This window comes from Amblyomma mixtum, chromosome 3 (genome assembly GCF_055824585.1).
Source record: "Amblyomma mixtum isolate Tamu chromosome 3, ASM5582458v1, whole genome shotgun sequence".
NCBI lineage: Eukaryota > Metazoa > Arthropoda > Arachnida > Ixodida > Ixodidae > Amblyomma > Amblyomma mixtum.
Genome location: NC_143014.1, coordinates 183,742,782 through 183,767,312, shown reverse-complemented (window position 1 = coordinate 183,767,312; position 24,531 = coordinate 183,742,782). Strand labels below are relative to the sequence as shown.

The 24,531-nt window shown below is 43.0% G+C and overlaps 1 protein-coding gene across 7 annotated transcripts in view; it reads right to left on the bottom strand.

Moving 5' to 3' along the window:
* The window catches only part of LOC149352955 (uncharacterized), a 119,245-nt gene that overhangs the window by 88,005 nt on the left and 6,709 nt on the right, over positions 1-24,531 (bottom strand). For 3 of the 7 annotated variants that reach the window (XM_089582154.1, XM_089582153.1, XM_089582157.1), the window contains exons 6-15: positions 22,727-23,047; positions 19,528-20,124; positions 18,604-18,756; positions 16,645-16,737; positions 13,151-13,219; positions 12,481-12,576; positions 10,698-10,939; positions 7,157-7,550; positions 3,318-3,443; positions 91-228 (exon numbers count right to left, since the gene is read on the bottom strand). In XM_089582154.1, coding sequence (XP_089438280.1) covers positions 91-228; positions 3,318-3,443; positions 7,157-7,550; positions 10,698-10,939; positions 12,481-12,576; positions 13,151-13,219; positions 16,645-16,737; positions 18,604-18,756; positions 19,528-20,124; positions 22,727-23,047 — 2,229 coding nt within the window. The remainder of the gene's footprint in view (positions 1-90; positions 229-3,317; positions 3,444-7,156; positions 7,551-10,697; positions 10,940-12,480; positions 12,577-13,150; positions 13,220-16,644; positions 16,738-18,603; positions 18,757-19,527; positions 20,125-22,726; positions 23,048-24,531) is intronic. The other 4 variants (XM_089582155.1, XM_089582156.1, XM_089582158.1 and 1 more) reach the window with 4 other exon arrangements.

Sequence of the window (24,531 nt, the reverse complement as noted above, 5' to 3'; positions counted from 1 at the left end):
TCAAGATATCACAAGCATGTATAACCGACCAGCACTTAAACCATGGCAGCATTCAAAACCAAAACAAACATTTCCAGTAAAACCCTGTACCTTTGTCTGAAGATTGATTAGATGACCTCATGTACTGAAATGTACAATCACGCACTTCGGGCTGTGGCATACTGGCTATTTCAAATGCTGCTACCATTCGCTGAATTCTTTCAGAGACCCTGGAAGGATGGAGGTCCCCTGAAAACAAGTACAAAAGAGTGATCCGATTATAGAGTGATTATTATAGCACATTAATTACTACTACTACTACTACTACTACTACTACTACTACTACTATTATTATTATTATTATTATTATTATTATAAGTAGAGTATATAAATATTCAGTTATATGCACAAAATGCGATACCATATCAAGATGTTGAATAAAATCTCAGTAACCAAAAAAAACAATGTTTCAAACAAAGGGAGTTGCACCAACACTGACTGCTACACAATGTTCCCCAGAAAGGCAAACATCATGGCAGGAGGGGATGTAGTATGTATCGAAGTGCAAAGTGCATTCACATGGTTGATATGCTTGTTAAGCTTTCTGTTGAAAGAACTGGCACCTTTTATCCTTTAGTTGCCATGGTGCTGTTGACCTCCCAATTAATAATTAATTCACTCTGTTGAATGAATGAATGAATGAATGAATGAATGAATGAATGAATGAATGAATGAATGAATGAATGAATGAATGAATGAATGAACTTTCAACAAAATGCATGTTAATGACAAACGGAAGCAGCAAGAAAAATATAAGAAAGCAAGTTCTGATTACATTACACTCCACCATCACATCATGAGATTCATTACACTGTGCTTATTTGATTCTGCAATCAGAAGCATTTTAGTTACCAGTTGTATTTAGATGCTTAATGCATATTAAACAAGTAACTTGTGCTGCTTTTTTCAGCATCAACATCAGCTTTGTTGCTAAATCAGTAGTGCAAAAAAATAAGTTCAATAGTAAAGTATTCAACATTCGATTCAATCCAAATGTTTGACATTTGAAATCTCGAGTATTCGTCTTAAGCGAATAACGTTCTTGGAATGTTTGCTTTGTGTGGTTTTGGTTCGATATGCTTCCTGCAGGATGGCATCACGGCACAAGCGTAGGTAAAAGCAGCAGCCACATAACAATGCAATATCAGAATGAACACTAGCAGTCTCCAGGACGCAAGTGGCAATCAAAGGTAATAAAATGGCACAACTTCTTTGCCTGCCACTCCCATGTGGCCCCCACTGAACAAAGTGGACTGTGAACAGTCCAGTAGTTTCAGATCCCAGCGCAACGCACGTTCTGGACATTACTAGAACTGAAAGTTTGCTCTCACACTGCCTACCACTCCTCAAGGGAAGCAAGTGCGTGCAAGCGTGCGCCAATATATATATATATATATATATATATATATATATATATATATATATATATATATATATAATGTCACACGCCTAACGCGCCGCGCGGCCTCCGCGCTGAATCGAAGACGACGACGAAGCGGCGGTGGACTCTCACGGCGCGCTTGTTCTGTTTGGTGTCGTGGAAGCTGGCTCTATAATTAAAAGAAGGCTCCCAGTCTTGGGTTCTTCCCGACGCCTACCTTCATGGCTCCTCTATTCGTGACAATATATTATATGAGAGAAGCCAACAGCCACAGAAACCAAGGGACATAGGGGATTTCAATTTAGTTATTTTATTTTGTGATGTTGATCAATTTAAAATATTACACAAATTAAAATCCCCTGTGTCCCTTTGTTTCTGTGGCCGTTGGCTTCTGTCATACTTATAACGAGCCCCTTATTCCCCTTCCCTTATATATATATATATATATATATATATATATATATATATATATATATATATATATATATATATATATATATATATATATATATATGCACCGGACGCGTAATTCGGAGGTTGTGGGTTCGGACCCCACCGGCGGCATGTGGTTGTTTTTTTTCTTCTGCTTTTCTAATCAATTAGCTTTAAGCGATAACATATTCAGTAATATTCTAAATCGAACAGCACAAAATAAATAATAAATTAAAAATCCCGTGTCCCTTGGTTTCTGTGGCTGTTGGCTTCTCTCATATATGTATATATAACATTATATATACATATATATAGTGTAAATGGAACCTGCAGATAGGTCACCTTCGTGTGTAGGTCAAATTCCCCAATTTCAGATGCCCATTTCTAAGACGGGTTAACATTTTCTCACAAGTGGACCTCTATGAATTGCAGCGAGAACAGACGCCAGCGCAAAGCAAGCAGTACCCATAGCTTGGTCGAGCATATCCAGATCCTGCAAATAGGTCAGCACCATGTGTAGGTCGAATCTCCAAATTTTGAAAAGCCACTTTTGCAAAAGGCCGACTAGCTTCAATGATTGCAACAAACATTCAATGCACTTTATTTTCTTCAAATAATGGCCTTTTGTGTTCAAACTATCCAAAATATTTGCTTAGAAATTATTTTTAAAAAAAATTACTATTCACTTCAGACCGAAACAGTATTTGCACAAGCCTACAAATAAGTCATGGCTCACACCACATTACTTGTAGGCCTTGATTTCCAAGTTCAACTCCAAATCAACAGCTTATCAAGTACTGGAGCAAATAATACATGTTCTGGTAAGTTACATTAATTTGTAAAACATTGCAGACAATTTTTAGAAGACTGTAGTCACAATTAGCCTGATGAAAATGAACTGCACTAACAATTCAATGATAAAGACCTGATAGCTGCGGCCTACCAAAGAGCGATAAATTACCACACTAACCCTGGATTCAAAATACTAGTACTGAATGCGCGCGCCCACTAATACAGCAGAAAAAAAAAAATGCAGTCCTGTGCAACAAGATTTGATCTAATGAAAACTGCAAGATATATATTAAACTCCTTTGACACTTCGCATGAAACCAAAGAATCTTAAAATGTTCTCTGCACCGTGGGTCACCGGCAGGTGACAATTTATCCATGCTGTGTGGCCTTGAATACTGGGTCCCATAATGAAGCCATGGGTCAGATTTTACTGTGAGGTCTAGTAGAAGGACCTCGCTATAAACTGTCCCACGGCTTCGCCATAAAAAAATGAGGTAACTCACCGGTGACCCACGACCCAGCATACATATTAAGGTGAGAGACGTTTTTCCTTTTAACCTTTCTGTGACATGTTTCAGCAATAGCAAAGGGTTGCTAAAGAAATGAGCAAGAGCAAACAGCAGTATGTGAGCTCATCACAAGCAAGACAAAATCGAACACAAAGGCTGCATACCAAACTCAGGTGCTTGCAGGGGAACATCACAGCCCAACACGCGCAACTGCTCATCCAACTTCTCATTAAGACTTGAAGTCAGCTGTGCAAGACGAACAACCAGCTCTGTTGGTTCATACTGGAACACTAAGACAAAAACAAGTAAGAAATAATAAAGAACAAACCCATCCATCTTATGAGAAGCAGAGAAACAACACAGTAAGGAGTGTCAAGAACAGATGTTTTTCAAATTACAAATCAAAATTTATTCAAGTATTTTCAGTCAATGAGGAGGGCAAGTTTTTCATATGCAAATAGCACAATACTGATGACAAAAAAAAAATGGGGGGAATGTACAAAATAACAATGGACGAACACAATCGAACACCTAGGAAGCCAAACCTCAGAGTTAACACAGCTGTGCTAGTACTGATTTTCAACTTAAAAAGATGGATTTAGTTTTACAGAGACTAGGCAACGTGTCCATGCAAAATAATGCTACTGCGAAAATATTTTACCGGGTGACAAGCACTACACCCAAAGACTTAATTATTGGTCTCAACCTGTTAGCACAGCTTATCTGGCTGAAATGAGAAAATACATAAACGAATGTTAACCCTTTCTGGTCGGGTGGAGTTTCCCCAAAGACTACTGCACCAGTCAGCATTCATTTGGGCCTACCAGCCTCTCGCAAAGAAAGGGAGTGCCACGTCATGATTCAGTCATAAACATTTATTGAAAGAATTTTTTTTTTTTTTCAGCTTTTCTAGGGCTTCAGGGGAACTCCATTAGAGAGTGGCACATCTCGAAGCACTCTCCTAAGCCTCCGGGAGGCCAGGCTTCCTCTCACACGTCTTGCAAACAAATATCATCTCCCTTCTGCCACCTTTTGTCGTCACTACAGAAGGCGCAATCCTTAGAGCTAAGGCCTTCAAGTCTGTAAATAAAGTGCGGTCTCCCGCTGAACCTCTCTTCTCAGCCGCAGTTGGATATAGGGCCTCTTTTGATGCCTTGAGGTATTTGATGATCAACAAGTTGCATTATGAGCTTTCAGCAATAGTGGAGATGGCTCGGCTCTTTTTCTCCCAGTGCAGCTTGTTGGAGCTTCCAAAGAAGAAAGCTGTTTGCAATTGATACGTCCATCAACCTGAAGAAAAGTTTCCGCCACCACCTCAGATTTCCTCACAAGCCCATAATTTCCACAATATTGGTCAGCTCTGTCAACAGCACCCCCACCCCCCTGTTTGCTGTATAGTTGCCAATGACAAGTGGCTTGTCTGGTCATGAAGTTCTTCCTCCTTGCTCTTTCCTTGTCACTGTCTGCATTAACTGGTAGTGAGCTGAGCTCAGCACAGTCACCAGATGTTTATCGCACCAAGTGAGATCCATGTAGGAGGCTCCAAAGCAAAGTGCAATGACATCGCCTTTCTTAATTTTTCTTTTCTTGAATTCCTGAGGAGTGTTCTTCCCGCTTGACATGACTGTGCCCATGAGGGAAATGCCTTGCCGAAGAAGTTCATCGGCAAGCTGTGGTGATGTATAAATTCGGCCAGTGTAAAGGTGAAAGTCAGTTCCACCTAATTACTGCTCGACTTTATCAGTTACAGTAGCTGACCAATTTTTCGGACTCCAATAATTTCAACTTGCATGATATTTCAGTACCTCATAGGAACCTGCACAGTTTCACGGCCGATATCTCGGACCATTTGGAGTCCAAAAGTTCGATTTTTCGAACTAAGATAATTCCAGCAATACTGTGGAGATTGCTTTTAACCAAAAGTTTGTTTTTCCGGCTGAATATAGATGCTGGCAGGCATCGCTCTTACAACCAACCATTCCCTGCCATCGTAAAAAGCGCCATCTTGGATTTAAATAGAGTCAGTGGGCATTGCTCAGAATGAGTTAGATCGCCTAGCTTGGAAAGGCTTGGCTATTTGTTCTCCATCCTTGCCATTTGAAATAATGGCACGCTCTGCCAATGAAGTGGCCTACAAAGGGATCGCAACTGCGTTGAAAACATGACAAAGGGCCAGCTGCAGCATCTGCTTTGGCTTGGACGATGCCACGGTATGAGGCAGCAGATGCTGGAGGACGCAAGGGACAGGGGGGCGGCATTCGGAGGTGCTCGCGTCTTCCCATGGGCAATGCTGTGAGTTAGCACTGTCTTTGTGAGTGATGCTGCCCACGCAAACTGACTGTTCTTACTCCACAAGGCACACGCATTCGTTTGCTGCAGACCTGTGGCTGTGTCGCACTGTCTCACATTGTGATGCGAGGTGGTGCGGACATGATGAATGCATGACTGTGCCTCAGGTGCAATCTAATATCGCTTGTATGTGGAAAATGGGGACCGGTGATTTTCGCAATTTTGAAAGCTGGTTTTTAAGTTGTTTTTTTTTTCTTGAAGTTCAGAGATTTTTCTGACTGTTCGATTACTCTGACCATTTTCCGGGTTTTCTGGGTACCGCAGAGTCCAAAAAATCTGTCAGCAACTGTAGATACACGACAATGCGGCTGGTGAATGACAAATCAGGCCAAAAGAGGCTGCCTGTTGGCTTGAAAAAATGCTTTTAATCACAAGTACTACGTCAGAAAATACTTTTGCACACTTAGCCTGGCTTTTAACAAATAATGAAGAGGGTGCAAATTCTGCTGAAACAAATTTTTAAACTATAAAGTCACTTGAAATGTCTTATATAACAAAATTCACAAAGAAAAAATGGTAAGCCCTCATGTGAAGGTCAGAAAATTCAGTTTGTAGATAAAAAGAACTAAGCCAAATTGCAAAGAAAGAAAAAATAAGAAATGCTGAATCTTACAGAAACTGGCATACACCTCATGGAAGCATGCATGGCAGTGAGTAACCAAGAGGGTACAGTCAACTGCAAGTAATTTGAACTCAAGAGGGACTGAAAATTTAAATTATGCACAGTGTGAATTAAAGGGAGCCTTTTTAATACACTTAATACTGATGGGACCAAAGAGTCAGTTCAAATGAAGTGGATGTTCAAATTAAGCAAATTCAAATTAATGACAGTCCACTGAATGTAACCAGGCCGCTATGACCGTGGCAGGAGCGGGCTTGTGGTGGGGGAGGAGATGGCCATGAAGATAACCTGTGTAACGTGAACCTGCGCAATCGCTATCCTCCTCTGGGTGATGAAAATTCTCACATCAGCATGAGAAGTCGTAAGGGCAGATTGCACTACGTATTTGGGACAAAATGTCAACAAGAGGATTTACGGTAGACTCTTGATGACAGAGATTTCATAGAGCGACGGAAAATTTTTGGATCTCAAACTCACATCAAATCAAAACCTATACGCTTATTTATGGCCAACGGGATTTAATTTTGGCCACTGCTTGCAGGTGCATAGTGTATGACTAACTATCACTGCGCTGGCCATGTGTGGGCCATGCTTAGTGCTCCTCTTTTCACATCATCAGCAGTTGCATGGGAGAAAGTTTGGAACGTCCAAAATTCTGCACATAGTATACAATGGCAAGGAGTCTCAGTGTTTCCATCTTCCCAAGGAAAGTAGAATGTCTACAACAACAAACCATTGCATCATACTGTTGTAATGGCAAGAAATGACAAAGGTCAACACAAAATGTGACAATGCAATCACAATGCAAAAAATGAGCACAACATTCTTGGCTACGGCAACACCAACATGGTTTAGAGTCCGAGTGAACGTTCCAAGCTCAAATCCATGACCTTATCTTAGGGAAGAGGCAGTGGAGGGGATGGCAGGGAGGAGGAGAACAGGGTAGAAAATTTATTCACTAAGAAGCTCTTTAACAGCTAGAGGCTTTTGACTACATGCTTGAGTCATGCACCAAACAAAAATTATTCTCACCTTGTTCCTGCCCCAGTGGTCTTTCACAGCCAACGGGAGTTCCCATTGTGGAACTGGCATCTGTAGAAGTAGGCTGCCGTGGTTTGAAGATGTCACCCCCAAAGTACTGCAAGTGGCCTGATGTACAACTTCCAGAATGTGATGACTGACATAACGACAGTCCATCTTGGCTGACTGCACTATCCGTGGTATTGGAGGTGCTTACTCCTCCAACCTGAACCCCCTGGCTCTTCGCTAACTCCATGCCACACTTCTCATCCAAGTCATCATTAGCACTAGCCACTTTGAGATTGCTGCCAGGACAAAACATATGAGGAGGCGTATCCTTCTGGTTGAACTCATTTTGTGTCGACTTCAAGTGCTCAACAAATCCATGGACAAGCTGCTCATCCTCCTAAAAGCAAGATTAAGAAAAAGAGCAAGAAAAAGAGTAATTTAGACAATCATACTGCTACAGTATCAACTGAACAATTTCAACCTGATGAAACAAAAATAAATTTGACTCTCATAAAAGCCTCCACTGCCAAAGCCTTACACATAAAACATATCTAAAGCAACAGCACATACTGTCATTCGCACTAATGAAAGCAAAAAGGAAACTAAACTAGGATGGTCAATGACACCAAGCACAACTTTCATTTACAGTTAGGCAAATAGTGAAAGCATGAAAAATTTTCCCTGTAGTGAGAAGATCTAAGTAAATAAAACAGTTGTGTTTCTTATTCTTGGCCCAACAGTACAATATTCTTGGCCCAACAGTACAATCAAGCAAGTATAACAACCCCCTTTATACAACAGCAGGACACATGTTTCCCTCTCTTCAAGTGTCGGCAAACAGAAAACAGTACACCTATGTACAATACAGTGGAACCTCGATTATACGTCCCCCGGTCATGCGACGACCCGCATTTTGCGACGAATTTGTGCGGTCCCGGCAAAACCCCCATAGAGACAATGCATTAAAAACCTCGGTTATACGACGCAAATTTGAGAAGGACCCCGCTTCGTACGACGGCTGGCTCGTACCGTCCGTCAAAAAAGGTCGTCAGCAAACGCAGGCCGGGATGTACCGTATTTTCGCGATTCTAGGCACCCCCCCCCCCCCGCCCCCTATTTTCGGAAAAAAAAATTTCTGAAAAAAAAAAAAAACTTTGCATGCGAATATAAGCACCCCCGTTTTTGCGCGGAAGAGAGCGTTGCCGAGGCCGCCAAGTGCACTTGCTCTCTTTTTCGCCGAGCCTGTGCAGTCGGAGTCCCAAGGAGGCGCGGCCTGCGTGTTGTCGTTGCGACTGAGAGAAGGATGAAAAGGAAAGCGCACCGGCCCGCCTACTGGCGTGAGCCAAGCCACCACCGCTGCCGAGGAGAGTTAAAAGATCAGAGGAAAGATAAAGAGAAAAGATAAGACGCGCGTCCCAGCAACAGATGCGTCTCCAGGAGCCGACGCTGATGAAAAAACAGATAAGCGGGCGAGGCCGCGCTCGCCCAAGCGAGGACAGCGGCGTCCACGGCGCTTTTTGTAATGGAAGTAATGGATGCTTGCGCCCCACGATAAAACTTCCGAAGTGGACAACGATGCAGAGGTTTGCGCTCCCATTCCTAGTTACGCGGACGTTTTGCAGAGCGTCGACAACATCCGACGCTTTGCTTGCGCGCGCGACGATGTTGGCGACCTACTGCCGGACGTGGCAGCCCTCGAAAGAAAGTTGATGCGCCGAGGTTGGGCAAAGGTGCAAAAAAAAAAAAAAATTACCGATTTTTTTTAAACGGTAATAAAGATTTTTTTGCAAATCTGTTTCAAACAAATGCTGGGTTTTGTCTTTTTTAATCTGATTGGCGTACTTGCCGCGGGCTTGAAGCCGGTCAACAGTTTTCGGCGCAAGGCCGAGCGCCACTGGCCGCATTCTTTGATTTTCGATTATACGACACCCGGATTATACGACGGTTTCGCGCGGTCCCCTGAACGTCGTATAATCGAGGTTCCACTGTATTTTAACGTGTTGAATACTACTGAACTATTCTATAAACCATTCAGTGCGCTTTTAACTTTCACTAATAGGCCTCCTTGGTGTTCTGTAAGCTTTTACAAGAGCGGGTGCACAGTTTGATGAGACAAATCTTGGCGGGAAACAAACATTTTGAAAAATTGCTGAGCTTCGAAGCCTTTCGCATTAGTCAACTGTCTCATAATACTTGAAGCAATTCAATTCTAATCCAAGTAGTCTCATACACCCAAAAGACCAAGGTACAGACAGATAAGTACCAAATTTTAGGTATTTTTACAAAGTCATTCGTGCAACTCTATACCTCTTTGTTCTACAAAACTAGAGGTCGGCATGACTTCAAAGTCATGTCATAAATTCCTAGAGACCTCCCAAGTGCAGCTTTACCATCTGTACACATGTAACACATTCATGCCTTGATTAAAAATGTTGACTGATGCCTTCTAAGGTGACTTTGCTTGAAAGCGACTTCCCACTCTTCAGCGGCAGACCAGCTATCTTTTGAAAACAATGTTTCTTCTTCCTCTTCCTCCCTTAAAAATATCGGTTTGAATGCATTCGGACTTCAATATAACTGGCCTTGATTAACAAAATTTGTAATGTAACAAATAATTTTAATTTCCTAACCTTAGTTGAACTAAAACAACACTTTTATTTGCACTTTAGTGAAGAAATTTAAAGCTTACTTTTCATTTAACAAAGCCCATTTAACAAAGCAGAACAATGAATGTTCCGATTGTTTTTCTGCTGTATTCATAACAATCATATTTAACCATTATTTTTTCATAAACAGAGCTTCGAAACAACTGTAGAAATAAAGTTTTCTGAATAAGACTGGATCAAATTCAGAGTTTCACACATGCTAATATCCATGAAATTATTTACATAATTTTTCATTAATTAGTGGCATACAGCTCCAACTAACATGTTAAGTATATCATATAAAAGCTAGCACAGCACTACAGTTTGTGCAGATAAAAACTTTCGCGTTTTTCTCAGCTTGAGTTTAGGTGGATCTGGCTCACTTCGAAAAAAAAACTACTATTCATGTCTCTGTCATACGTACTGCACTGAACACATCGACGCAATGTACCGTGCCAGCCTGGGATCACCGAGACAGGCCATACACACGCCTTTGACAGCTGACCTCTATCTGCATAACAAACTCTGGTTGCTGACAACGACAGCAACCCTACGAAGTCCACCCAAGCTCCTGAGCAGTTAGGCATTAAATGTCCACCACAGCTTTTCTGAGTGCGATGATAGGGGCTACAGGGTTCCGCACAAGTTTAAATAACATTTTGTGCTCACTTTTCAAGTCTTGCTTCATTTTTGGGTAATTTTAAAATCCATTCAATTTTAATGCTAAAGGCTTCGAATTAACCAGGTTCCACTGTAACTGGATGAACGCAGCTTCTTTGTTTACCCCTCCAGCTCTTGATTCCAAGTCAACATAACACACAGCCCAACCACAGTTCCAGCTAAATCCGACAAAGAAAGGGTATGAGGACCACACAGCATTATCTTCTTGGCTAACGTACCTGCTGGCGCCTCATCTTCTCCCGACCAATGCGAGCACTCTCACTGGCAGTCTTCCGCTGAAAGGTATACAGCCTCTCCAAGCGTTGCTGCCGTGCTTGAGCGGCCTCTGCTATGCATCGCTCAGAGCTGCGTTTCTGCTGCCTTCGACCAAGTTTCTGTTTCATGATGAAGTCATTAACAGCAGGCGAGTCATAGTGCCGCAGCTTTGTGGCAGGCGCTGCTGCATTTCCTTCTTGTTCTGCTAGATGCAAAAGATAAAAAGTAGCATGAGAGCTACCCAGAACTGCTACTGATGTGGAATTTCATATTTCATGCTCACTACCTTAGAAGAGTACACAGCTTGAGACGGAGAGTATTACAAATAGAAGGTGAAGTAGATGGCATGGTTATTGAAGTCTTTACACTGCAAATCCCATACTTCAATACTGCAGTACCATAAGAGCAAGATGCATGTTGCATGTGGTGCTCTACCAACTGAGCTATGACAGCGGTTGTCCAGCCTTCTACTTTCAAGTGTATTTAAGCTGAGTGTAGCCTAACCTTGACAGTGTTCATCAGCGCCACCCTCAATGACAGCAGCGGACATGGAATGTTGCGTCATACTGCAAGTGCCACGTGATCGAATGATGACGGCAGCAGCTGTGCAAGAACCGTCTCATGCTACCTATCACATCAGGCCTACCAGAACCTAGGCCCTTGTTAAGCTATTCAGCAGACAAAGGGTAGGGACAAGAGGGGCTCATTACAACAGACAGCAAAATCTTAATACGAATTTCAGGATGATCAGGATTTTTACAGTTCCCTGGCTGGAGTGCACTGTGTAAAATGTGTAGAATTTTGGATGTTCCAAACACACTCCCACACCACTATGGATCGTAAGAAAGTAAGCCATGGCCGCACCCTCAAGCATTAAGAACTGCCCACATATTGCAGATGCAGCAATCGGCAGTCGTGTGATACGCACAGCAAGCAGTGCGCACTGAAGCACAGCCCACATATCAACAACGTTGTGATCGCTAGATACGTGGTATGCACAGTGAGCAGTCCGTCAGCCATAAACAGATCTGCGTGAAAGCATTTCCCGTGCTTCTGCGACAGCTTTTATTCATTTTGAATTATATACGAATTTCGTATATAATTTTCACGGCCTCGTGAGATTTGTATCAAAGATTCTACTGTACATACAAAAGAAGGCAGACACTGTTATACAGAGCAATAACTCTACCTTAAGTTGCTGAATTTACTGCCACTTCGAAAGGATGTGTCTACCTAAGTAAACACGGATGAGAGCAGGCAGCTTGGAATATTGAAAGGAATAAACAACCTTATTTTTTTGCAAATTTCATGCCGATTACAATTCTATGTAGTCATATCAGGTAGCACAACTTGGGACCCAAAACTCATCTTTCCAGCTTTTCCTTTGCTCCGTTCAGTCGTGTGCCATGCTTCATTGTGCACTGATAGCTTTAGTTTCCTTATTTTACACATTTCTTGCTGGCCAACAGAACTGAGACCAAGGCAAAGGAACACAAAAACAGTAAGCGGCATTCACCACACAATGCGAGCATCTCTTGCTGTGTCGCTGAAAATTTAATGCAACTCCTTGCGGAGGAACAGAGGACAGCATGCAGACATATTGGCTTTTATACAAGATTAAAAAGGCACAACAGGATGGCCCAATTGCGAACTTGCGAAATTATACAGTCCACACCCTGACATAACCAATGGCATTCTTGCACTTCATCTTGGTTAGACAAATTTTACGGAAACCACAAAGCTTACCCATTGTATGCAGTGCTTTTCTCTTAACATTCCGACTTCTTTGCAAGTTTCTTAGAGCAGCAACCCTAGCTGCATTAGGGATAATGCACTTCTCACCTAGGAAGAGACGAAAAAAAATTTTCTGTGACCATTACTGCAGCTCAGCATTTATTTGACAATACTGAGAAAAGAAAGATTACCTAAAATCAGCACCAAAGCTGATTTCAAAATCAGAGACAAAAGGTGAAACTTTAAACATTGCACCCTAGTAGAGCTCATGCATGCTTGACTGAAACAGCATTAAAGCAGCCCACTTTTGCATTTTTTTTTTCCACTTGTAAACAAAATAATTACAGCAACCAAGTTCCTATTCAACATTCTTAATAAAGTGCTATGAGTACTACATACAATTTTGATTTAAAACTGAAAAAAAGTGCACCAACAGAATGTGAAGTGCTGCAAGTATCACTTCTTAAGAAAAAATGAACTACTGACACAGTACTGGAAAAGCGAAACACTCAAAAGAAACAGTGTGAGCATGCAAAAGCCCTGAAATGGCTGCACTGCATTATTTGCCATCAATATACACAAAAACAAAATTCGTTTGAGAAAGGTGCATGGCTGCGATTATGTTGCTGTTGACTGAATAACATGCAAACTTCAAAATGACATAAAAAGGCTCTGAACGTACGATGGACTTCAGTAGGTGGAGGTCGTGCTTGGGCATAGGTCGTGGTGACATCATTCCTTGGATGGTCTTCTTTGCCACATAGAATAAAGTGTGAAGTCTTCATGACTTTTTCACCCACTGGTTTGCACTTCATTAATGATATTTGCATGCTGCCTAGGCTAAATTTTTCTGCCATTTAACACATTTGCAGCCAGCAGCCTTTTCACTCCACCCTTCCTAATAACAACTTGATTGAACAGCACTGTTTATTAACACTCCTCTTGACTGACCACCAGCTGAGATGTACTGGAATGTATTATTGAAATGAACATGACAAATATCCATTTATTAAAACTAGCAGTACTTGGATCTACAGCAGTTAGCATCAGCAACTGAAAACACCAAAAATCGGAAAGCATAAAGACTTGAAAAAGTTTATCCTTCTGTCGTTGATAGGACTATGAAACAAGGACCTAAACCTCAATGACATGAACATGGCTCATACAAATTTTGGGATAATATGAATTCGTGAAATTCCCCGGCTAGAGTAACACTGTTCACAAGGTGCAGAATTTCGCATCTTCTGAACACTCTCCTGCATCACTTCAAATGATACAAATGCGTGAGCGACTCCGTGAACACAGGGAGCACCGAGCGGCAGTGCGCACATCGCCGATTCCACAATCGCTAATCGTGCTGTATGCACAGGAAACAGTGAGCTGTAGCAAACGCATTAATGACGTCATGAGTGAGCACGGGCACGTGGCCCACACGCTGCCAATGTCACAGTCACCAGATGCTCCATAGGCACCACAAGCAGTGAGCTGTGGCCGCGTGGCCGTAAATAAATCCAGTCAACAGTAAAGAAAATTGCGTGAATGCATTTCCCATACTTCTGCATACAATTCTGTTCATTTTGGATGATACAATATTTCGCATGACACCAATTTTTTCGCGACCCCGTGAGATTCGTATCATCGAAATTCAAATGTACCTAGATTGATGCACCCACTATGTCACATCGGCACAAAGTGGGACAATGAATAGAAACTGACACAGGCTGAAAATAAAAAAAGTAGCAGTGCTCTAGGCAATATACAGCTATGTCTTTAACCCTTTGAGGGTCGAATTATTTTGAAGAAAACTTTCCCAGGTGGTCAAATTACTTTATTGCGGATCTTGAATCTACAAATGTATATAATCGAGAAAAAATAGTAAAAAAAATTAGGAACAGTACTTTGGTGACAGCATCACTCACAACTGGAAAATGTTCAATAGAATAGAATAGCAATGGTGATAAGCAAGCTAAGAGCAGCACCAATAAAGATAGAAATCAACTTTCGCCGCCTCTGCAAAACAGTGCCCACAAAGAGAAAACACGTTTCGCGCGACTCCGTTGCGATCCCGCGGCGGAATCGAAACCGCGTAGGCGCGTTGCCAGACAGGGCGAGAATACCTCGCGAGCAACGGTGATAAGCAAGCTAAGAGCAGCGCCAATAAAGATAGAAATCAACTTCGGCAGCCGCTGCAAGATAGCGCTGACAAAAAGAAAACTCAAATTTCGCGCGACTCCGTTGCAATCACGCGGCGAAACCAAAACTACAAAAGGGGTGTTGCCGCAGTCTGTGCCGCCGCGCTAAAGCTAGACATAAGTTCTGCTTATCTCCGTAAGAAGGCAGCACAAAATTCAAACACTTCTTGTAAGTCCTAAGAGGTGGCAGCACCCCCCAGTGAGCACGCATTGTTCTTTTGGCGCAAAATTTCAAACGGAAGATCGAAACCGTACCCGTACGGCAAAGACCTTGCGGGACAGAAAACCGCCGCCGTACATATACGGCAAAAACCTTCAAAGGGTTAAAGAAAAGCAAACTTGACTCTTGTCAATTTTTGATAAGGTAAATAGCTTCTTCAACAAAATATGCTTACAGAATATGCTGCAATTTAAACATTCCATGTCACCAACTTGAATGTCATTAATATTTCCCTTTACTTCTACAGTGTTCTAAAGTTCACAGATTACCACGTTCTTACAAGAAGAAAAAAAGTGTGCTGCTTCAAACCCTGACCATTACGTAATTTATATCAGGGAGAACTGAGCAGGTTGATTAAAAGCTCCACCAGCTGTGCTAAATGTGCTGACAGAAAGATATAGTGCTCAAGTTGAGGGGCCTCTGCTGACGGACAGAATGCACTTAACTAGGAATGCTACTGTCATGCCAGCTAGTGCGCTTCTGGTCAATCACAAACAAAGGCAACACTACTGAAGTGTGGGGGATTCGACTGAAGCAACAGAAGGTGACAGGAAACCAGATCTGGTGTACCAAAGCTACGCAGTGTTCTAGGAATTACGCCTAACATCAGCTAATCAAACAGACTCACAAAAGCATTTGTTGGTAACAGAGGTTTGTGACTGGCCTCTGCTTCTGCTGTTATAATATAGTCGAACCTCTATATACAATAATAGTCATACTTGCTGCCAAAAAAATTTGTTACATCACGAATTTCATTAAGTTGAGATTCTCATGTTTCAGAATAAAGTTACACATTACTGAACACTCCTGGCAGATGGCAACTTGTAAATGAAGTAGAATCTGAAGATACGATTACTGTTGATAAGTTTTGTGATGATACAAATTTTAAAAATGTCCCAGCCAGAGTATGTTGTATACAATATGTTACAGTTTGGGATGCGAAAAATTGCTCAACCCACAGCAGATGATACAAACACATGAACCATCAGGTGCCTGCCTGAGAGCACCTGGCGATGATGTTGCGTTCAAAAGGTACCATCTAGCAACATATCGAGGGAAAAAAAAAGAGGGTCCAAACGAGCACTGTGGACTTTTCCGGCTAAACATAACTGAGCAAAAAAAAAAAAGACACAGCGAACTTCCAGCACCACTACACAAATGGCTCGTGGTAAAGCGAGCTCACCACAGGTTTCTACATACATGACACGTGGCACAGTGGTACGTTCTGATCCTGTTCTGCTTAACTGACTGAAGCCCATCGGCAACATTTATGCATGAAAGGGCACATGCAAATCGAGGTCTGTCTTAGCTAAAGTTTTCAGTTTCATCTTCCAAGTCAAGAAGGTTCCTGGTACGTACATGCGATGCGAGAGGACTTGATCGAAAGTGCAGTATAAAATTGCTTCATTAAATCGTGAAAAAATGATACATGGCTTTCAATGGGGATGAGGTTGGGAAACAAAAAAAAATGAGTTAAATCGCGAATTTCACTAAATTGAGGTTCGTTATATCGAGGTTCAACAACAGTATTGGCTATTTTGACTGGCGAGTATAAAGCCTGACAAGTTGCACAGCATTCTATGCGCTTTCTCTCATCGCTGCCTTATATGAGAGAGCCTGCTACAATTAAACACCCATAAACTAGGGCATCCCTCTAGGCTCAAAGGACACTTCCTGCAATTGTGAACGACAGACCTCTAGCATTACTTGTTCCACAGCTTACAGCTTACAGTACTTTTCAGAAAACATATCTGCTACAGTTACCTGAAACTGCAACCGCGTCCACTGATGCATCAGATGGGCCATGTCTTTTTAGTGCCAGGTCTCTACCCTCCTTCCAACTGGTCGTAGTGATTACTGCACACAGAAATAGCCACATTTTCATTATGGTAATGCAGAGATGTTTTGTGTTCAACCCTTTCACTGCCGAGGTGACTCGGGCGACCACACATGCACACCCCCTGCTTCTCCCGAGTAAACTCGCTTCAGCTTTTTAACTCACTCGCTGCCACTCCCAACAATACTCGTGTAAAAAAAAAAAAAAAAACGATGCAAGCATGCCATGCCATTCATGAAGAGGCCCCAGAAATTCAAAGAACTTGTAGGGTAAATTTTAAACGACAGATGGCGCGCATGTTTCTACATCCGCGTCGCTTCGTTTTGATCCCAGCAGAGCAGCCATGGCGAGGCAGTGTGCCACGTGCATCCACGCTTTGGCGGATGAAGAAATCCAAGAACTCCTTATGAATTCAGACTCCGATGATAGTGACAACGAGGAAGCAGCCCACCCAAGTGCCTAGTTGAGTGATGACAGCGATGAAGAGACCCTGCCACTGAAAAATCCGCAGAAGAAAAGGAAATCCGACGGGCAAGCTTTTTGCTGGTTCAAGCCTCCGGGGCATGCTTTCGACCCATCTTATCTTAGTAATGCATCCCAGTGCGTTACTAGCATAAAACTTCCAGGAAACTAACATGTAAAAAAAAACCGGCAGGGAGTGTGCAGTGGAGTAAAAAACCCGGCAGTGAATGGGTTACAAGCTCGAAACCCTGTGCAACCAGTGTCTCATAGCTTCACGCATAAAAGAGGAATGGAAGAAAGCGTATGCCAGACTAATCCACGAGATAAGTGATATCAACAACAATAAAAAAGGATTCGAAATAAGTACTCAACAACATATCAAACACAAGTTCCCAGCCACATTAGAGAGAAAAATCTCTGGAGTTTTAATGAGCCCCTATATAAGCCTTCATGCGTTATGGAAAAGCCCATGATTTAGTGGAAATGTCAGCAGTCGCAAAAATATTAAGTAACCAAACATTGAAGAAGCATATGTAAATAAGCTGCAAAAATATCTACAGGGACAACACAGTAACCCAGCATAGCAGAAAGAAAGAAATCAGAAAGGGCCAGTTTCTATAATGTTATTCACTTTGTCTACAACAAGCATTCAGAGCATTAGATCAAGAACAGAGAGGTGCAAGAGTCTACAGAAAATACCTCAGCAACCCCAAATTCATCACCATCATCACCAGCCTGACTACACCCACTGCAGGGCAAAGGCCTCTCCCATGTCTCTCTGATTAACCCTGTCCTTCACCAGTCGCGGCCACCATAACCCCGCAAATTTCTTAATCTCATCCGCCCACCTAACTTTCTGCCGCCCCCTGCTACGCTTGCCTTCTCTTGGAATCCACTCCGTTAGTTACCCTTAAGGACCAGCGGTTATCTTGCCTTCGCATTACATGCCCTGCCCAAGCCCACTTCATCATCTTGATTTCAACTAGGATATCATTGACGCATGTTTGTTCCCTCACCCACTCCACCCGCTTCCGATCTGTTAAAGTTACACCTATCATTTTTCTTTCCATAGCTCGCTGCGTTGCCCTTAACTTAAGCTGAACCCTCTTTGTTAGCCTCCACGTTTCTGCCCCATATGTGAGTACCGGTGAGATACAACTGTTGTATACTTTCCTCTCGAGGGATATTGGCAAACTGGCATTCATGATCTGAGAGAACCTGCCATACGTGCTCCACCCCATTCTTATTCTTCTAGTTATTTCCCTCTCATCATCCGGATCAGCTGTCACTACCTGCCCTAAATAGACATTCTCTTACTACTTCCAGCACCTGGCTACCAATTGCGAACTGCTGTTCCCTCGCTAGGCTGTTGAACATTACTTTGGTTTTCTGCATGTTAATTTTTAGGTGTGCCATGCCCTCACCTGCTGGTTTCGTGGGACGAACGGCACTGGCCTTCTCCACAACCTTCGAACATGTACTACGGCATTGTCCTGTGGTCTCAGTCACTTGCACAGCTGTTTCAATGGGTGCAAGAGGCACTTCACCAGCATCTTCTGCCGTCCCACCTTTGCTTGCTGCAATCACAATAAAGCAAGGTCCATTTCATGCTCCATAATTTAGTGCAGAATTCCCCAAGCATGTTTTTAGAAGCAAATCAAACCTGTGAATTTGCCTTTCTACCACCGTATCAAGCAGCTGCAGTCAACAGAAGGCAGTGCACAACCGCATAAAAACAAAAGCAGGGGACAAGACAAAACAAGATTTCATTCACTTACTTCAGTCTTCATATACTTCGGCAATATTTTCTACAATAAATCGGCACCAATTTCGTGAAATTCCGCATTTCACACGTATGAATTTAGCATGCAAATAAACACTGAACAAGCAGCTAGTAGAAACACCATCAGTTCTTTTGTTTACATTATACAGGGATCCTTTGGGCCCCTTGACGATATACCAAAAGCATATTTTGTTCTTCAATGTACCATTTAACACTTTTTGGATGGACAAAGATTGATGGAACCTCATATGAATTGAAACGTGCCAATTCATTGCTGCAGTGTATCTGCACAATAGATGTGCTATTTAAATATCTGGTGCAGACTTTCTTGAGACTTCTGAACATATCAACAGAGCAAATAAAATTCATGACCAACAAAAAAGCAGTTATTGAAAGCCTTTCTTTGTCACTGTATTGTTTGTTTCTTTGTCACTATCATTTCTGTGCTCACTTCCTAAGGCTATGCTATCACACCTTCCCAGTGACTCAAGGGTCATTCACTGCCAAAAATCACTTCACTAATGCATGCAAACATAAAGGAAGAGGCCATTTAGGCATTACTTACTAGGTTGATGTGGTTTTCTTCGAGTGGACGGATCAACCGTGAGAGAAAAGCCTCTGTACTCTTTTGGCTGAGGCACAGATGCAAATTTTCGTTTCCAGACAGGGTCAACAGAAGCTTCATTCCAAGCCAAACCAAGACAGTCACTTTCAAAAGGGTATTCATACCCCTGAAATCCATTCTCCAACACATTCGCTGCAGTGTTCGGTTCACCCCGGGCCTCCTCTGCTCTTCCTATTGAAGTCCTGTTTTTTAGGTAATCAAGATAAGCGTCCACACAGTCTTCCGAAGGCAAGCTTGAATTTTCAACTGTATCCAGAATAACACTACTTCTGGAAATATGTCCCAACAATTTTTTAGACCGCTCACGGCCAAGGGTAGATGAGGTGTTGGTGGCGACCGTGGCGCTGTGCGGTCGGCAGTCAGTTGCAGCATCAACAAGCCTAGGTGAGCATCCTCTTGTCACATCTGGAGATGTGTGGGCATCCACATGGCTTGCAATGCGATCTGTCTGATGTTGTGGTGACTTGACTGAGCTGTGTCGATGCTCTGCCGCCTTCTTCTGCTTCTCTACAAGCCTACGCAGTTTCTTGCCGCTTCCTGTGCAAGACATGAAAGCTCAATTTTGTTTTCAAACCATCAAAAGAGTTTCCAAGTGTACAAAAGAAAATCAACATCAACTATGGCAAATAACAGCCACTTGAACCTGCATTTTGAATCTGTAAAATTAGTTTCAAACATTATAATGGCCATGACTATCAAAGCTCTGTCATCAAAGTCACCCCACAACAATACTTGCATTTCACATTTGAAAAAGGAGAAGAATCTCTGACAATGCAATAACATGAAAAGCTACAAATATATATAAAATAAGGTATCCAGCAGTGCAATCCCTCATTCAAGCTGCCACAGCACACTTCAAACTGAAAGCATACAGTGTTGCAAGAATACAAAGCTCCTCGTAACAAGTGTTGATGCTTGAAAATTATCAGAGCTATGTATGCAGATGCAAGCATAGTATTTCTGTTGACGGTACTTCAAAAAAGTGGTCCACTATTATGCTTTACGGTAATGCAATTTTTGAGTTCAGCTGCTGCAGTATTTGAACTGTAGGAAACTGCATACGAAACATGCAGTGTGGAACAGAGGTGGCTCTGGGTTTTGGCTTGAGCAGCTCGCAACAGTCCGCCACTGCTGAGAATCTCCTCGGGCAAACTGACTACAGCGCACGTTACTCTGGTACCATCTCTTAATGGGTCGCAGCTGCAGAGCCAGTCTTCCGGCTGCCGCTGTAACCTCTTCCTCTGCTTTCCTCCTAGCACCCCTCTTCGCTATCGCTCTACTTTTCTCCTCTGCTGTGCTCTGCGTTTGCTCTCTTCCACCCTCTGCTGTACTGCTTGTTAGCTCTGCCAGTTACGCCGAGGCCGACTGTGACAGCGAGGGACACCAATCAACCCACGAACGGGCGCTTAAGAGCTGAGCTCCAAAAAGAAAAAAATTTGTGAAAATTTAACTTATATATGTACAATTCGACCAACGAAATCAAGGCTTTAGTTCTGGAAGCATGTGTAATAATTTGCACCGATTAAAATGTGCCAAAGGCTACCAAAAATACCAAAAAAAGAAACAGTTACCATATTTACCCGCATAATTTGTGCCCATACGTAATTTGCGCACCTTCAAGTTTTTTACTTTTGAAAAAAAAAAGGAAAAAACTTTTACTCGCGTATTTTACGCTCTCCGCTGTGCCAGACCACCCGCATGTACACAGGTGCACTCACGGCAGGCTGGGGAAGATCGGCACGACCGCGTCGCTGCGTGCGGTCGCAGGTGCTTGTGGCGAGGGCGTGAACTGTGCGCAATTTATCTGGCTGGTAGTGCATCCCACTCACTGTTAAGTGCAGCCCACTCTCAGAATAAGCCGAGAGTGAAGCTCACACCAAGAATACTTCAAGTCTCAACCTTGCCAGCCAAATAATTTCCCTTCAGCAGCAGCCTGGCTAGAGCCACTGCAGAACAAAGGCCTCTCCCAATGATTTCAAATTAGACCTGCCCTGCAACAGCTACTGCCATCCTTTCCCTGCAAACCTCCTATACACCTGACTGTCTGCTGCCCTTTGCTCCATTGATCTTCTCTTGGAATCCACTCTGTTACCCGAAGGAACCATCGATAATCTGTACCCCTTCATAAGTAGCAGAACTAAATTTCTCTTTAAGGCGGCTTGACTTTTTCTGCAGTTGTTCGAATAACCCACCATCCTCCAGGAGAACTTGGTGATGCATGCGAGCTGAGAATAGTTGCTGAGAACACTGCAGTCAGTGATAGCCCAGGAATGGCAACAGTCACATAAGGGTCACAGCTTAAGAACATGCAAAACAACGGCCGACAGCCATCCACTCTCGGTACATGTGCAGCTTTGAGTTTGCCAGAAACACTGCCAGCAAATCAGGAGGTGGACTCCCAAAGTTGTTTGCACATAAGTATGGTTAACAATTTGTCTTTACCCGTGCAGTGGCCAGTCTTCGTAGCCAATGACAATACCCAAAATGCCAACCAGCAAAGAACTGTTCTTACCCATAAGCGGCTTTGTAAACTCAGCCCCTGATCAGCTGACAGTAGCATTAGCACCTACAATGATGTATGCTTTTATTGAGAAGCAAAGAAACCAATGTGAGCACAGAGAGTCTGGCATGTGTCGAAAGTGATGAAAGACTATATTGCCCTTTTCAATGTCCACTGACACAAAACAATAAGTTTTTGCAGGAAAAGGCTCATACAATGTGATACATGCTCATACCAAAATCCTACACTGCAACTTCATTAAAAAGTGCCAAAAGGCCTTTTCAAATCATACTGCTTTTGCACACAGTAAAGTGGACACAGCACTTGAAAGATGCAAACTGTAAATTGTGGAGTTTATCATCCTGAAATGACACACAGGCTATGACAGATGCTGTAGTGGAGGGCTCTGGATCAATTTAAACCCTCTGGGGTTCTTTTAAAGTGCGCTGACATCACAAAGCACACAGGCGCCTTTTGCATTTCGCCTCCGTTGAAATGCGGCTGCCGCAGCCAGGTTAAACCCGGGTCCTCTGGCTTAGTAGCTCCGCGCCCTAACCACTGAACCACAGCGCTGGGTTAGCACTTTAAGAGCTGTTTGCAACAATCCCGAACGATCAAACAGAAGAGAAAAGCACTTACCTGCTAAACCTTTGCCGCCAGAACTACGCGACTGTTTCAGCCCTCTGTGAGCTTCATCATTGATATAATGTGCTTTTTTCACACTGAGCCCACCTGTGCTCAAACTGTGTTCTGTTACAATGCCATCTATGGTGAAGGTGACATTGTTGGTAGTGGTGATAGCAGTTCCCGAGGGCACAAAGCTGCTTCGAGTGCTGGGCTGTCTCAATGACCGCATGAAGTCCATTTCATCATGGTGTAGCAATGCCCCATTTTTGATAGAAGAGAGCTCGCATGGAATGTACCCTCTCTCTCTTGACTGGGCTTGCGATAATGGAAGGCCTAAAGAGAAAATAAAGAGCCATATACTAATGAAAAAGGTTGCACTATGTAAGCACTATTCAAGAAATTAGTCCTGGAGTACCTCCTGGGCCTTTAAAACAAGTTTTGAAATAAGTAGGACACCTTACAACTGATGCCATCTCAAAAGAATTCAGGACCACCTCCTAGTAAGAAGCAATAGAGAAATTAAGGTACAATATTTGGCATTCCCCCACCTTAAAACCTTTCCATTTTCTCTGATGTGACCATCTGGGGCAATGCTTTACCTACCAAGGCCCCATCCAGTCACTATTCCCCCCCAACTGGTACTAACCCCCTTCTCACCATTATCCTTGGGAACTATGCGGGTGGTGGCACAAAATAATGCAGGCACTTTTATCAGAGTAGCAGCACTTCGACCATATAAAGCAGATGGAAAAATATCCCCAGGAAATGAAGGAAAGCCCACTTTCCACTCTAAATGTACATGCCGCGCCCCACAGGCCAATGTAAGTTAGCAGGAATGTTCACATCCACATACCCTACCTGCTGAATGCATTAACTAACCATGCTCAAGAGGTGGTTCGGGCCTGGTTAATTAATAAGTATAGGACTACCGAAGAGCATGTGGGCAACCTAAACTCACCCTTCCTCACACACGTCACGAGATAACTTCTCAACCATACGGGCAAACTCATAAAATAAGCAAGGCACTCATTCACAGTACATTAGCAGTCTTAATTGAAGTTGCTTAAAAAAACAAAATAAAGGAGAGAGAAAAGGTTCCTTTACCTTTCTCCACATCCTTTCATACATCACACCAATTATGAAGTTTCATACCCTCTAAACACCATGCTGTTTTAACAGCTTTACGAGGTAGCTGCAAGCTACTACGCAGTGTTACAGAAATAAACCAATGGGTTACATTCATGCTCAAGAGGTGGCAGCACTGGCAGCGCAGGCACTAGTACCGACTACACAGGCTAGATGGCGCGCGAGGGAATGACCGCCTAACAACCCCTCCCTCCTTCCCAGATTATTTATTCCGTGAACTGATAGCCTCAGGGTCGGGAGAACCCGTTGAAAAGGAAGCGCTTGCCCGAATCGGGCAGAGCTGACCAGCTTGCTCCCAAGAGGAAAATCGAGGCACGACCTGCCAGAAAGTCGAACGAGAGCCGGCACAGCCAGTGAGCCGTAAAGTGTGCGTCACCGCTGCCACTGCTTACAATGAGCATGTAGCCCGCCCCTACCTTGTAAACAGTCTATGTGCGATTTACCCTGCCCGTCTAACTGATCGTGGATAACTTTGCCTAGGCATGACCCAACAGGCACTGCTTCCTCAGTCAAGTATACAACGCAACTGTTGGTGACAACAAATAGATGTAACGTGTCAAGAATAATGCTACTGAGAGCTGTAGCATTATGCTGTAACGAAACAATGACTGAACTTTATTATGTCTCCAGTTGCCCGCATAGAGCCTCCTTGCTATGATCCTCTCACGAAA